The sequence below is a fragment of the Nyctereutes procyonoides genome, unplaced genomic scaffold, assembly GCF_905146905.1.
Source record: "Nyctereutes procyonoides isolate TBG_1078 unplaced genomic scaffold, NYPRO_anot_genome, whole genome shotgun sequence".
Classification (NCBI taxonomy): domain Eukaryota; kingdom Metazoa; phylum Chordata; class Mammalia; order Carnivora; family Canidae; genus Nyctereutes; species Nyctereutes procyonoides.
The window spans coordinates 24,220,164-24,236,598 of record NW_026575133.1 but is presented as its reverse complement, the minus strand read 5'-3'; the positions used below and the strand labels follow the sequence as shown (position 1 = coordinate 24,236,598).

The following is a 16,435-nucleotide window of genomic DNA, read 5'->3' as shown; positions in this document are numbered from 1 at the left end:
AAAAAGATATGATATAAGATGCTAATTTGAGAGGAAGCTGCAGGAAGAGTAAGCAGGACTTCTGTACTGTCTCTGCAACGTTTCTGTAAACCTGAAAATTCTCAAATAAAAAGTTTAATTAGGAAAAAAATTGTGGCCCCTATATCCTCACAGCCAGTGAATGAGAGATACACATTCAGTGAATGGTATCTATCTTCCCTCCCCAAGAGGATGTGGGTCAAAATGATAACAGTTACCCTAAAAGAACCCAGGAGCCTCTAACATGCCGGACATGACATGTTCTGACATCTTCAGTCAGTGGAGAGAGGGAAACCTTTTTTTTTTTTAAGATTTTATTTATTTATTCATGAGAGGCACAGAGAGAGAGAGAGAGAGAGAGAGAGGCAGAGGCACAGGCATAGGGGGAAGCAGGCTCCATGCAGGGACCCTGACATGGGACTTGATCCCGGGACCCCAGGATCAGGCCCTGGGCCAAAGGTGGCGCTAAACCACTGAGCCACCGGGGCTGCCCAAGAGGAAAACCTTAAACACTGCCCAGAATTAATGTCTTATGTGGGTTTAATCTTTTTTTTTTTTAAGATTTCATTTATTTATTCATGAGCGACACAGAGAGGCAGAGACACAGGCAGAGGGAGAAGCACACTCCATGCAGGGAGCTCGATGCAGGACTCGATTCCAGGACCTTGGGATCACAACCTGAGCCAAAGGCAGATGCTCAACTACTAAGCCATCCAGGTGCCTTCAGGTTTAATATTTTAGAAGCAATATACTTTAAAGAAGGCTGGGCCATTCAGAAAGCCCCAGTCGTTGCACCTCTTTTAGCCTGTTTGTAGACAGAGGTCTATGAGATGGGGATTGTGATCCCTGGCCTGCCTGCCTCAGCGGCTGACGAGAGTACCTCGCCAATATGGCAAAGAGCTGCACACATGGAGGAGAGTCTCTTTTTTCCAAGAGTTGGCTTCTCAGGGTAGCCTATCATGTCCTATAATGTTTACTCAACTCCACTCGAAATGTAGGCATAAACCTTACTGTTTTGCCCCTAGAATTCCTGCATCCGCTCATCCTCATGCCAGAGCAGCATGAGGCTGATCCCAAGAATAAGGGTGCAGGTGCAGGGGTTAAAAGCCAAGCTTGGGACGCCTGGGTGGCTCAGCAGTTGAGCACCTGCCCCTGGCTCAGGGCGGGATCCGCGGTCTCAGGATCGAGTCCCACGTCAGGCTCTCTATATGAGGCCTGCTTCTCCCTCTGCCTGTGTCTCTGCCTCTCTCTCTCTCTCTCTCTCTCTCTCTGTCTTTCATGAATAAATAAATAAAATTAAAAAAAAAAAGCCAAGCTTAACTGCCTATTGAGCCGTAAGCCTTTGGGGTCTACACCTCCCACACCGTATCTGGAAAATGGGGATCACAATTACAGGGTTTTCAAGGTTAAATAGCATAATACACGAGAAGCACTTCCCACAAGGCTAGACCATAGAAGACACTTGTACACGCTGGTTATGATTATTGTAAGAAGAAACGGATGCAAAGCCCATGAACTAAGAGCCCCGGGGGCTGTGCCCACTTAGAGCTAAAGCGGTTAATCCGATTCTTCAGAAGATGCAAGAGGCCCAAACCTGGAGCCGTGCGGTTTGCAGACTTTAATACCGGCCCCAGTGAGAGCTAGCAGCAAGCCTCAGGCCAGGGGGGTCCCTGGGAGAGACTGTGGTAGCAGAGGTTCACAGTGGAGGGCTCTCCGTCGTCATGAACTGGGGTTCACACTGGTCTCTGCCTTCTAGTTCTTTCTCGTTAAATGCAGTGAAATCACCCCAGATGCCCACCTGCTGCAGGTAGACTCTTAGAAGCCGTTGTCTCTTTCAGGGCTAGTTTAATGCTGTCAGAATATTGGGTTCCGTGGGTCCCTCTGGAAAGAGAGAAACTGCCCCCCCAAGTTAAACTTGGGGACCCAAGTGCTTGTAGCTTGAAACAATATGTGCCCAGCCTGAGGGGTTGTTTCTCTATTAATGAAACGCAGGAATCTTCACACGGTGCCTGAGCCACGGCCAACCCCAGGCTGCAGAGACCTGCTCAGTCACATTTCGGGGCGGCCCAGACCCCGGCTCAGCGCTTGTCGCAGCTTGGGACCTCTTGTCCTCCCAGTCCTCCGCCTCTTGGATGCCAGAGAATTCCACAGCCCGGGGCCGCAGGACCAAGGTCACTTTCAGGAACAAACCTCAGGGCCAGGCTGCCTCTTGGACACAGAGCCAGGAACCGGGGGGCCATGCCCCAATGAGGCCTGGGCTGCGGGGGGCACACGCGGGGACCTGCTTCCACCCTCTGGATCCTGTTTATTTCCTGCTCATCCTTCATCTCTGAGCTCAGACAGCAGCTCCCTGGGGAGAGCCTCCCCTGACCCCCAGCTCAGGGCAGGTGGCTCTGTCCGGTCACCTGGCTTCATAGCTTGGATCTCAGTTTCTGTGGTGGGAAATCTTTTTTTTTTTTTTTCTCTAAGACTCAAAGTACAGAAACCTTCAGAGGATGAAATTGCTTTAAAAGAGATTTTTTTTTCTTTTTAAGTGATTGTATATTTTTAAGTCGGGTCATTACAATAACAGGATGGGATGTTTTTTCTCCCTCCTCCCACTGTCAGAGCCATTAGGCTATCATGACACCCCCCCCCAGGAGAATCCAGGAGGGGGTGACACAGGGGGATGGAATGTTGCCCTTCACCCTGGAATCCACATGCTCGGAGCTCAGAGGCCTCCTTGGGGCTCCCCAAAACTGAACTCTCAGTGAAGCACATGAGCAGTGAAGCAACTGTCCTGCTCGCTGTCGCAGCCTGGGACTCCGGGCTGGGGTGGGTCATATTTCATCATAAATCCCTCCACACAAGTTATGACGTAGGAAACCCCAGGAGGTGCCACTGGAGGAAGGCGACTCTTGTCACAAGGCCACCTCCACCTCTGTCCCGAATAGGGACACGCAATCTAGGACGCTGACACTCCCAGGGACAGCGTGGGCTCCCCTTGGCTGGGCGCTAGACATTCTGTGGACCCCGGGCTGGCCTGTGCCCTCCGCCCCAACACGAGTCACCCTCCACAGCCGCTGTTACAGATGTGGCTTCCTCTTCCTTCCCAGCCAACATGTCTGCAGGAAGGAGAGGCCTGGGGTCTGGGTGTGAGGCACAGCCATGCATGCTAGTAACCGGGCTGCTCCGTGCTCCCTGGGAGCACTCGCCCTCCCCGAGGCCTCCATGAGTCTCCCCGGAGGGACAGAGCAGGAGGCACAGGAGGACCCAGCGTGCAGCCCCAGGCATCCACCTGACTCCCAGGGGCTGGTCTGGAGTTGTGAGCCCTTAGCTCAGGAGGAGGAACCTCCGAGAAATGAGTGGACTCAGTCCAGCCCATGGTAAAAATAAAATCCAGGCCTTATTCCTAAGTTTCAGGGTTTCAGTAGGGTTTGTGCAGATCAAAGAAGAAATAACTGACTCGTCAGCGGGATCCAGAATCAGGACCATTGTGATGTTATTAAACTTGACTTCTTGAGTATAAGGTTAAAAGGTCAATAACCAATCCGGCCCTCAGTGGTTGCCAAAAAATTTCAAAAGCAAAAATCGTTAAGACGGTTTGCGGGCCCACTGCCCAGAGACTAGGAGGAGAGGTCCTACGGGGCCTCACATCCCTGCCTCTCTCCATGACTGCATGCGGGCCCAGTCTCCTCGGGCACCTGCCACCCCCTGACTCCCAGGCAGCCCAGTACACCCCCTGCCTCGTCTGACTCCCACTCTCCGTCACACGTGCACCCCAATCAGCCATCAGAAGAGAGCTGCCTCCTTTCCCCTCCTGCATCCTCATAGTTCCCAGGGAATCTGCTGCTGTCTTCTCTCCACCATCCACAAGCGTAGGGGGATCTCTCCTGCAAGCCCAGGTCAGCTACGACCCCATTCCCTCTCAATAGTCAAGGTCAGCCTTCCTTCAGTCCACCTGTCTATCACTCGTCTACCTTCGACCTCTGCCTCTCTCTCTCTCATTCCTACCAGCAGGCAGACATCTAGGATCTCCAATATTTTTTTTATTTTATTTTATTTTATTATCTTATTTTATTATTTTATTTTATTTTATTTATTTGAGGGAGAGAGAGCATACACACGAGGGGCAGGCAGAGGGAGAGGGAGAAGCAGGAGTCTGATGTGGGGACTGGATCCCAGGAGCCTGAGATCATGATCTGAGCTGAAGGCAGATGCTTAACCGACTGAGCCACCCAGGCGCCCTAGGATCTTCAGTCTTTAAACTCTCAGCAATTCTCTCCACCAGCTACTGTCCCAATGTTCTCTGTTTCCTAGAAAAACATGATGCATTATCTGTGCCCCTCTCTCTACTTCCTTATCTCCAATTCCTTCCTCAGGCCCCTCCCATCCAAACTGTAGCCTGTCATGCCACTGGAGGAGCTCACCAAGGGCCCGAGGGGCCATATGAGGTTTCCCTCAGGCCAATGGCCTTCATGTTGCCAAGTCAATGGGCAGGTGTCTACTCCCTGATTTCAGGAGCATCTGATGCCTCTGCCTTCTCCTGATACTCTTCTCCGCGGACCTCCCAGATCCCTCATTTTCCTATGTCTTCTGCTACAACTCCTTCACAGACTCCCCCTACTCCTGGGCTCACATCTAAATATTAAAGGACATCTCAGGGATTCATCCTGTGTCCCTTTTCCCATCCTTACTCTCTCCCCAGGTGGTCCCATCTAGCAAAACACCTATTATGCTGAAGACTCTGATGTGCATCTCAAGCTCCACCTCTTGTGCCTCCAAAAGCCTATTTCATTGGAGTACCCAAAGGCCTTCGGATTTTATGGCCAAACCAGAGAACTTTTGACTCTCTCCCATCCCCCTAAAACTGCCCCTCCTCCAACCCTCCTGATCTTGGGAAATGTTTCAATCTGCTCCACGGCTCAGACCAAACACATAGGGCTCATCCTTAATTCAGTTCTCTTTTTCTCATCCCCAAATTCCATCATCATTGAGCCCTCTCTGCCTTCAAAATGTATCCCCAATCCAGGGACCCTCTTCCCTGCCACCCCATTCCAAGCCATAGCCATCCGTGTCTCTGACTTCTAAACAGCCTCCTAACTAGTGTCCCTCCTCCATTTCTGCCCTCTGCCCCTGAAAGACCCTTTTCTACATAGTAATTCCAATTGCATAGCACTTTTTAAAATCTCAAATCAGGGAATCAGAGCGGCTTAGTTGGTTGAGCATCTGATTCTTGGTTTTGGCTCAGGTCATGGTATCAGAGTCATTAGATCAAGCCTTGTGTTTGGGCTCTGGAGTCTTTTTGGGATTCTCTCTCTCCCTTTCTCTCTGGCACCCCACCCCACTCCCATCCCTGCTTGGGTGCATGTTCCTATCTAAAAAAAAAAAAAAAAATAATAATAATAATAATAATAACAATAACAATAATAATTAATTAAATTAAAAACCTCAAATCAGTTCATGTCACTTCTCAGCTGAAAACCCACTGGTGGCTTTGCATCCCAATTAGAAAGCCGATAATGACCTACAAGATTCACCCCTACCCACCTCCCTGGTCTCACATATCAACAAAATCTCTCACCCACTCTCCTCCAGCCACACTGGCTTTCTTTGCTTTGCTAATCTCAAAATACAACAAGCTCATCCCTCCCAGACATGTCACACATGCTATTCCCTTTTCCAGAATGTTCCTTTTCCAGAACTTTGTGGCTGCCTCCTCTGGGCACATCAGGTTTGCAGAAAGGGCTTCTTTGACCACAGATCAAGTATATAGCCTCTAACCACAATGAGACACCACTTTATACCCACTAGGAAGGCTACTATAAAAGCAAAAAAACAAAACAAAACAAAACAAAATAACAAGAGTTGGCAAGGACGTGGAAAAATTAGAACCATTGGGCATTGTTGATGAGAATGTAAAATGATGCAGCCATTGTGGGAAAGTCTGGTGGTTTTCAGAAAATGAAACACAGAATTAACATATGACCAAGCAAATTCAACTTTGGATATCTACCCTCAAAGAACTGAAAGCATGGAGTCACACATATTTGGACAGCCATGGTTACAGCAGCATTGTTCACAACAGCCAAAAGGTGGAAGCAACCCAAGTGTCCATCAGCAGATGAATGCATGAATAAAATGTGAGAGTATATATAATCGAATACTATTCAGCCCTGAAGAGGAAGGAAGTTCTCGCACAGGCTGCAACACGGATGAACCTTGAAGGGGCTGTCATAAGTGAAGTAGATCACAAAATTGATCCTACTGATGTGACTTACCTAGTGGAGTCAGATTTACAGAGATGGAAAGTAGAATGGTGGCTGCCGGGAGTGGGGAGGGGAATGTGGAGACATTGGTTCATGTGTGCAGAATTTCCGTTTGAAAATATGAAAAAATTCTGGTGATGGATGGTGGGGATGATTGTAGGATGTGAATGTGCTTCACACCACTGAACTGAAAAATGGTCGAGATGGTAAATTTCATGTTATGTCTATTTTGCCATAACAGAAAAAAATTCTGTAGAATCCTTTGTTGCAGAAGTTGGTATCAATATTGACATCTGGTGACCTCAGTGTGTGCTCAGTAATGAGACTCGGGCGGCTGGTGCCAGCGCTGGTCAGGAGACCACCTGGGGGACCTGCCGGTGCAGCAGGCACCATATTCCCACCGAAACCACCCAGATCCTGTATATATAGGAAATGTTTTTTCCCATAAGACCCCTCAGCCTGTTACCCTGGCCTGGCTTTGAAGGAATTAGCCTGCAGGAGCCTCCTTTGCCTGACAAAGTAATAATTACTACTGTTCCTCTTTATCCCCAAACTCTGTCCTCTGTCGTATTTTGGCTTCAGAGCACAGAGGTCAGTTTATGCAACATCACACCAAGCAGACCTACCCAACAGCCACCTTTGGGGGTGGAGCAGCTCTTTTCTTTTCTTTTCTTTTCTTTTCTTTTCTTTTCTTTTCTTTTCTTTTCTTTCTTTTCTTTTCTTTTCTTTCTTTTTTTTTAAGATTTTATTTATTTATTTGAGAGAGAGAGAGAGAGAGCAGTGGAGGAGGGAGGGAGAGAGAGAGAATCTCAAGCAGATTTCACGGGCTCGATCTCACAACTGACCCTGAGATCATGACCTGAGCCCAAACCAAGATCTGACGTTCAACTGACTGAGGCACCCAGGCTCTTTCCTTAAAGCCAAGAACACACCACCCAGGGGCCTAACACCCCTCCTGGGTGTGACGGGATTTCAGAGCAGGTGCCATTTAACCGTCTCACCGTCACCTCACCCACAAGCACACACCAACCTTGCCTGACATTCTCTCCAGGAAAAATCTTGAAACGGATGTAAAGCTTCAGATTTGCCCTCCTCCCCAGTGGATGGCAAACAGTTCAGCCGGAGCTAAAGCTCTGGGACTCAGCCAGCTGCACGATGACACGGACAACTGATTCAGAACACAAGCTTCTTTTTTTTTTACAACACATCAGTTTTGGTGATGTGGTGGTGAAGACAGGGCCACTGCCCCGTACAAAGCCTCACTCCAGGACTAGGGAAAGCAAAGCCGAGGACTGTGGAAGGTTAGTGGGGGCTCCCAGTGTCTGCAATACCTTGAGAACATGAGCTTTATTGAGCATCTCACGGCATAGCAGCTGTGCCAGTTTTGGGGCAGGCACACCAAAATGTTCTCTTAAAAAATCTGAACATGTATTGCAGATTCTTCTGTGTTTTACAACTCATTTGAGGTAGATGGAAGGAGGCAATAGGAGAAGGAGGAGAAAACTTAAAAATTTAAAGGAACATGCAAAGCGTGCAAACGCCTAGATGTTAGGAAGGGGGCAGAGAGCAGACTACACATAGCACACCTCCTGGTACCTGTGCAGGCTCAGGGTTTGGAGGCCACAGGATGACGTTATGCAAGCCGGAGTTCTCTTGCTGAAAGCAAAGGAGTCTCACTGTTAGGAGGGGCCACAGTGAACAGGAGCCCCCGCAGTACCAGAGGGACACTCTTGGCTGGTTTCTATTCCTGCTGAGTGTACTCCCACCCTGCCCATGGCTACCAGGGGACATTAGTTAATGGAGGGAAAGGCACCTGCCACCCGAGGGCATAGGAGGAAGGCAAGGGTTGGCACTGGGCAGGCCTGTCCTCATCCTTTGCCCTGGTGACATGGCTGGTCCTCAGTGCCTGGTCTTTAATCTGTGAACAGGAGGTTCCTGCAGACCCCTATCTTTCCTTCCAAGAGTTCACTTGTAAGTAGAATGCTGGGGCCTCCAAGTGTACCAGCACAGAGGAAAAGCCTCTGGGAGAGGCCTGGTGGCATGGATGGGGTAGGGGAACGAGTGTGGAGGCAGAGAAACTAGTTTGGAGCAGAAGAGGTTTGAAGCAGCCCCTGCACTGATCCAGGTGTATGATAATAGGGTGTGTGGTGGGGGTGGAGAGGGAAAAAAATTGGAAAAAAACTACATCTTGGACATGCGCTATGTGTTCATCTTTTGAGAAAGGGCTCTAAGTGATATTAATGGGGCCATCACCAATCTGGGCCCACCTTTCGCAGCATGACTCAGGCTGGCTAGAAAAAAGAAAGAAAGACTAAATGGCCAGACCATTAATTTATTAATTATAATTCATAGAATGATTTATTACATGGGGAGAATGGGAATGAGTGGAGTCAGAGGTGACCCCCAGATTTCTGTCTTGGATGGTAGGGTAGATCATGGTATGTAGGAGGGGGATGCAGGAGGAGTAAAGGATAGAGGAGGAGGAGGAGTCTAGTTCAGGTTTGAGAAACATGGGGCAACCATGGATCATTCAAAAGACGGTGGAGGGATCCCTGGGTGGCGCAGCGGTTTGGCGCCTGCCTTTGGCCCGGGGCGTGATCCTGGAGACCCGGGATCGAATCCCACATCAGGCTCCCGGTGCATGGAGCCTGCTTCTCCCTCTGCCTATGTCTCTGCCTCTCTCTCTCTCTGTCTCTCTGTAACTATCATAAATAAATAAATAAATAAATAAATAAATAAATAAATAAATAAATAAATAAATAAATAAAATCAAAAGACGGTGGAAAGATGAGTCTGGAACACCAGCCCCACAGGGGATCCCTGATCCTGTAGCCAAACATACTTCACTCCCACTTGTTTCTCTGTGGAAGGCAAACCTTGTACTGACCCTGGACTCCTAAAGGCAATGCCATCATGTCCTGCTGGGTCATATCTGACTGAGGCTGGAGATGTGAAAATTTGCAATGGCAGGAAGACACCTCCTGTCTGCTCCAGCAGGGAACAGATGAAGAGAGAGGACAGGGCTGGGGGCTGGCAGGAGGTGAGAGGTAAAGATCTGAAACACTGAAATATATCCGTTGCTTGCAACGATCTAGTGAGATGGACCCCCTCATACCCTGATGAGAAAAGTATAAATTTGCATCACCTTTCCGGAAAGTATTTTGTATGTAGATACAGATAGATTTAGATCTAGTTGTATAGCAAGAGTTTTGAAAACACCCTTTATTTGACCTAGCAATTCCATCTCTGTTAGGCTATTCTAAGCAACCAGCCTTCCATTTCTGGACAGTGTAATTTAGTAAATGTAATGAAGAAAAAACGTAAGCCACTTTAATTTGCCTGTATTCAGGTAGAAATTCATCTCAGATTAAAGTTCAGCCACCGCCCCAAGGAGTTCTCTTCAAGCAGGCAAGACAAATGTTCTGCTATTCTGGGTTTTCTCAACCTTGGCACCTTAGACATTTTCAGAAGAATAACTCTCCGTGTGGGGCCATCTCTGTGCATTGAGAACATTTAGCAGCATCCCTGACCTCTACTAGATACCAGTAGCACCCCCACTCTGGAGCTGTGATACCAAACCTGCCTTCAAACATTGACAAATGTCCTGGGGGTAGGAGCAAATACACCCCCAGTGACAACTAGGACTCTATTGTGTTTGTAGCCAACAGTAGAGCTTCCAGATGGTTTGGGACCCAAACAGATCTGCAAGTCTTTAGAGAAGGTATTGAAATTGAGCCACTTAGTTTGTGAATCAGCGGGACTAAAGGCCAGAATATGAGTCTAGGGACTGTACTGGGTCTGCACATGGAAAGCACCGAACCAATGGCCATGCCCTTCTTCACTCTAAAACACAAGACAAAACATCCCTTTAATGAGATCACAAAGAAGTAGGACATGAGCCAACCTCAGGCAGCAGGAGCATCTTTTTGGCTCACAGAGTGTTTAAATATGATTTAAATTAGTTCCCAACATTGTGAAAAGTGTAGAATTTCTTTACACAACCTTTTCTAGGAATATAGGAGAAAGCACTCCCTCACTTGTTCTAGGAGATAAGTTTTAGCATACCAGAACCTGAGAAACAAAACAAAACTACCAAGCAGTGTTTATAGTGAATTTAGACACAAAAATCCTCAAAAAATGTTAGCAAATCAAGCCTAACATCTTTATAAATAATTATACACCACAACCAGGTAAGATTAATTTCAGGTATGTAAGACTGGTTCAACATTCAGAAATCAGTCAATGTAATCTAACATAGCAAAAGCCCAAAGAAGAAAGAAAGATCATACGGCTACATCAACTGACACAGAAAAATTGAAAACGCATTTGAAAAAATCCAATACCCATTGATGATAAAAATCCTTAGCAAACTAGGAATAGAGGTGGATCTTCCTTAACTTGATAAAGAGAAGTTATAGGGGTGCCCAGTTGGTTTAGTCAGTAGAGCATGCAACTCTTGACCCTAGGGCCTGAAAGAAAGAAAGAAAGAAAGAAAGAAAGAAAGAAAGAAAGAAAGATTAAAAAGAGAGAGAATTTATCAAAACCTGCAAGCCGGAGGAAATACTTGCAAACCACAACCTGACAGAGGAGTAGTATCTAGACTATATAAAGACTCTTAACACTCAACAGTTTATAAAAAAGCCAATTAGAAAATGCGTGCCGGAGAAAATACTTGCAAACCACAACCTGACAGAGGAGTAGTATCTAGACTATATAAAGACTCTTAACACTCAACAGTTTATAAAAAAGCCAATTAGAAAATGCGTAAAAGACACGAACACAGTATTTCACCAAAGAGAACATACAGACCGCAACAGACTCTTAACACTCAACAGTTTATAAAAAAGCCAATTAGAAAATGCGTGCCGGAGAAAATACTTGCAAACCACAACCTGACAGAGGAGTAGTATCTAGACTATATAAAGACTCTTAACACTCAACAGTTTATAAAAAAGCCAATTAGAAAATGCGTAAAAGACACGAACACAGTATTTCACCAAAGAGAACATACAGACTGCAACAAGTTCATGAAAGATGATCAGCAACGCCAGTTATCAGGGAAATGCAAATTAAAACCAGGGTGACATATCACAAGACACATATCAGCATGGTGCCACCAAAGAGTGACACCACCAAATGATGGCCAGGGTGTGGAAAAACTGGGTCACTCATCCATTGCTCATTGCCGGTGGGAATGTAAAATGGTACAAGGGTTCTATCTCACCGTTTGGTGGTTCCTTATAAAACTAAACGTGCTATAACACCGAACTTGCTATATAAAACTAGACATGCAACTAGCACGTGACCCAGCAATTGAGTTCTTGGGCTTTCGCGTCAGAGAAATGAAAACTTATATTCACACACACGCAAAATCTGTATGCAAAGGTTCACAATAAGCTTTACTGTGATATTGCAATACTGTGATCGCCCCCAAACTGGAAACAACCCAGATGATTCTATACCACGGAGCATAAGTCAGCAAGTAAAAGGAGTGAATTTACCGACACACATGACCAACTGGATGAATCTCGAAATTAGGCCGAGTGAAAAAAGCCAATTCCAACAGGTCACATGCCGTGTGACCCCATTTATATAACGTTCTCAGAAAGTCAAAATTACAGACAGAGAGCACAAATTAGGAGGTGCCAGGGGTTAGGAGTGCGGGGCTGGAGGTACTGGGGGTGGCTGTAAGGAAAATGCAAGGAATCCTTCGGGTGAGGGAAATGTTCGGTATCTTGACTGTATCAACGTTGATAGGAGTTTGCAACTGTAGTTTCGAAAGATGTTACCCTGGGGGAAAACTAGGTAAAGGGTTCAGGGATCTCTCTGTTTTAGGTCTTGCAACAGCACGCCAATCTATCATTGTCTCAAAATTTTAAAAAAGTTAAATTATAAATATTTTATGATTTTATAGAAAAATAGAGGCTTTTGACTTCTCTTGAAAAGATAGGAAGGTCTTGTAACACTGGGCCTGCACTCCCACCATCAGCCAGGGTTGATGGAGGTGCGTCCTTCAAACAACAGGAGAGGATCCCTCCTATTTGCCACAGTCCCTCCTTCTCCCTGTTGTCTCATATCCTGCCATTTACTGTTTCTGGCCTGCTCCTAAAGACCGAAATTTGCCAGCCTTTTCTCTTAATGATTCCTGTGTTCCTCCTTGAGAAAAGAAGATCATAGGGAAAAAAAAGGCAGAAGGAATACAAATTGCTTTACGCTGGCTTTCAGATCCAGTGATCTCGTTCCGAAAACTCAATACCGTTAATCAAAAAATGTGCATTGTGGGTGAGAGAAGTAGGAAAGCGTCCCCCTGACTTTGTTCACCGGGGCACTGAATTGAGTCTCTCAAACTGAAAATGAAGAGCTATAAAATTTGAATCTATTTTAACAATCCCAGCCGTATGCACAATTAAGCAGTTGAGGCTCATTCCTCAATCATGAAAACCTTACCTGACGTGGAAACGATAGTTCACCTTTAACAGTGATAGATGTTCACTAACGAACATAGATAGTTCAACATTGATAGATTTGAAGATCACTTTTTAAGGGCCATAATTTTATTTGGGGGAGAAGGATGGATAAGGTTTCATTTCAACCTTCTCTGACGCATCCATAGAAGTAAGTGAATGGGGTGGGCACGATGCAGGGAAAATGTGCCAAACTCTTATTTTGTCAATTTTAAAAGCACAGAATAAAAGCACAGTTAAGCTAGGTTTTTAAAATATATATATAGTTTATAAAATCAGAGCTAGCCTTAATACAAGAATTCTGAAAATGCAATAAATGGTAAATACTTCTGGAAATACATATGTGCCCGTATGTATCTATGTATAATGTGTGTTTTAGCTTCCTCCTTCCCGGGCGGAGAGGAGATGCTGAAAAACATCTAATCAAAGTCAGTCAAGGGACCCATGTAGGTTGAGGCGGGAAGCTCCCTGACACCCACCTGGCTTTCCGAGGTGCTGTTCTCATTGCCCATGGCGATTCAGGGTGTCAGCGTCCCTCAGGATTTTACCAGAAGCAACTAGAAGAAATAAAAGGGTATGCACATCTGTAACATCGAAGAAGATCTGAGGCTTTCTCTGCGCGTCTCCCCAAACTCAAAAGCCAGATGATGGGAAATGTTGATCTCGGCAGTCACATCATGGAAAATCGCTTTTGAAGGCTTTTCTTTTGCGATATGCCACCCAGACTTCCTTCCCAGTATGGGCTGCTGTTTTTATTCCCCACCCCGGGGTTGGCAGACGCTTCTGAAAAACGAGTTTGTTACGGAGTCTGTGTTAACGCCAACGTACACACGTAGGTATATCCACAAAGTGACAGGAGGGGCGCAGTTGCCAAAGATTACTCCAGGAGGGCCACTTTCGGGTGCTTTCTGTTTCTCCTGGTGCTCACTTTGGAAATGCAGAGTGTGGCAGTTCCCCCATCAAGTGACCACAGAGGGTCCGGGGTCCAACCTTAGGGGGTGTGAAATCCACTTCCCTTCAGTACCATACGGAATTTTTTTTTTTTTTTTTTTTTTTTTACTCTAAGCACTTGCTTCATCAAATCAGTTTCGCTTCTGCACATATTTTCATGAAGGCAGGATGGTTTTCTTGGTGAGGAAAAGGGGTAACCGGGGCCAGACAAGGAATACATAATCCCGTAAAGCAGGGGGCTGCCAGGACAACTAGACCCCTTCCATCGGGCTCACTTAGCCACGCTGGTGGCTGGTCACCAGCATCGTGAGGATGCCTCCCGCACAGCCCACAAAGCCGCGGCTGCACCGACGTCGTCTGAGTTCCACGAGACCCCATAACCTCTCGCTTTTTCTACATGGAGAAACTAAGTTCCGGAAAACTTGTAAAATTATCGACTTCTAGAGCTGGAGCCTTAGGGATTACCAGGCTAATCCAGGGTGGAAAACCGGGGAGCTTGCCCAAGACCCAGTTTGGAGAAGTCAGAGCCAGAAAAACGACTCAGCCTCCTGCCTTCTAATTCAAGATTCCTTCCGCAGCAGTGTTTGCTTACACCCTAGTATTTGCTCAGAAAACTTCAGTGATTGACTCACTTCAAATAAATTTTGTCCACTGATTGCTTATCTATTCAACCAACACTGACTGAGGAGCTTCCATGTGTTATGTGTACTGAACAGTCACGGGAAAATAAAATGTGAGTATTTTCAGCAGCACAAATAAAACGCCCCCAAACTGAGAAAATTGCAGGTGACGTCCCTATAATGATCGATTGATTCTCTCACTCCAAACCCTTGAGTCTAAAGGAGGCAATTCCTTAAATCATTCTGTTTACTGTTTATAAGATCGGAAAAAAAAATATATATGTATCATATGCTCACAGAATATGAAAACCTTCATGCGTTTAAAATTGATCAGTTCAGGGTTTCTTTTGATGTTCATTTGGAAAATGATGCCTCATTAGCAAATAATGTTGGGTGTTAATAATCATTATGCCCCTATCAATGACTGCCACCTCGCTGTGCCAACCAGTTTAACCCACGCACAGTTGGAATGTCATACGGTTCTCTGTAATATTAATTTCTGACACTCATTCACCAGATTAAATTCAATAATGGTATCACAAATCAGAGCGCTTGGGCTGGCTTTTCATACGCATAAATGGACTAAAGGACAATGACAAAACTACTCCTGGTTCAGGGTGCCCGGGGGGCTCAGTGGGTTGAGCCTCAGACTCTTGGTTTCGGCTCAGGTCATGATCTCTGGGTGGTGAGATCGAGCCCGGTGTCTGGCTCAGCGGAGAGTCTGCTTGAGATTCTCTCCTTCGCTCTCCCTCTGCCTCTCCTGCTTGTGCTCACGCTCTCTCTCTCTCTCTCTCTCTCTCTCTCTAAAATAAATAAATCTTAAACACAAAAACCAACCACCTACTTCTGGCTCAGTGCAAATTTCAAAACCACAGAGGGCCGGCAGGGAGAGCAGGCCTGGCTTTCCAGGAGCTCTGTCCTGCTGAGCTGCAGCCCTGCCGGCCCCTCGGCCCCGGGGACCAGAAGGGAAGGCGGGTACAGCCCTGCCCGCTACTTACATTTGGGGGAGGTCTGGGACTTCGGAGGCTGCGGCCACAGGTGTGCTCCCCGGCAGCTGTGCTTTCTCCTCCCGCACTCAGGAGCAGGTGCGGCCCGAGGCCCCGCGTCACCCAGCCCCGCACGGCCGCCGGCTCCACCCTCGCACCCACAGCACCTCCTACCTGAGCAGCGGCCTCCCCGGGCCCCGGGCAACACGCAAACGTGGAATCAGCGTTTCTGCGCCCATCGCGGCCAGGGCCTTTCACGTAGAGGATTTTCCCGGTTATCACATTAGCAGGGCTCCTTTCAGAGAAGGCTTATCCAGACTTAAACTGGCCCCGTGACCTGCCTGGCTGCACCTAAGCGATCGGAATCGTCCTGCCGGGGAGCAGGGCCCCGCAGGTCACCCACTCGCCCTCCACCCAGCAGAGCAAGGACAGAGCTCTCCTTGGGGACAGGAGTCAAATGCGCCCAGGGCTTCCCGTTGACACCTGGAAAACTCCCACCCTAAATCATGTGGCAAGACAAAAGAAACTTGTGGAAAGATGATGACGCCAGCAGTCTGGCACCTGTTTATGGTGTGGTGTGTGGAGAATGTACTTACCCAGGCGTGGCTTGACTTTCAACAAGTGAAGTCATAAAGTGCTGCAGGCTTGGCTGGGGTGCTGAGGAGGCCTCGAGGCCCTTGGGTGGGACCAGTGCGCAGCCGCCGGAGACCCTGCTGCCCCGCGGCCTTCCACCCTCCCCGATCCCTTGGGTTACGGCCAGCCAGCCACTCATTTGCAAGAACAAGCCAGTTTCGATCTTGTTTCTCATAAGGCAGAGTCTTTCCTTCTGCAGAAGGCCCTGATCCCTGCCGCGAGGTGCCCCCCACCCCAGGGCAGCAAGTTGGCATGACATCAGAGGCCTCCTGGGGGCCAGGTGTCCCGGCAAGCTCTGGGTGGGGGGGGCTCATGCTGGATGCGGAGGGGGAGATCTTGGTGCCCCACTTTCGGTTTGGACAGAGCCAAGGTGTATATGTTCCAACAGGTGAATGGATATTCGAATTGTGGTCCGTCCATACAGCAGCATATTGACCAGCCATAAAAAGGAGTGAAGTTCAGATACGTGCTAACAACTCAGATGAACCACAAAAATTTACTGAGAAAAGCCGGAC

The 16,435-nt window shown here is 47.4% G+C and overlaps 1 protein-coding gene across 11 annotated transcripts in view; it reads right to left on the bottom strand.

Annotated features, from left to right (window-relative positions):
- TACC2 (transforming acidic coiled-coil containing protein 2) overlaps positions 1-16,435 on the bottom strand; it is a 207,531-nt gene that overhangs the window by 178,175 nt on the left and 12,921 nt on the right. For 5 of the 11 annotated variants that reach the window (XM_055300197.1, XM_055300206.1, XM_055300201.1 and 2 more), the window contains exons 1-3: positions 15,300-15,789; positions 13,210-13,287; positions 7,863-7,922 (exon numbers count right to left, since the gene is read on the bottom strand). In XM_055300197.1, coding sequence (XP_055156172.1) covers positions 7,863-7,922; positions 13,210-13,242 — 93 coding nt within the window. In that variant the 5' untranslated portion in view covers positions 13,243-13,287; positions 15,300-15,789. Of the gene's footprint in view, positions 1-7,862; positions 7,923-13,209; positions 13,288-15,299; positions 15,790-16,435 lie in introns of those variants that run through there. The other 6 variants (XM_055300208.1, XM_055300203.1, XM_055300199.1 and 3 more) reach the window with 5 other exon arrangements.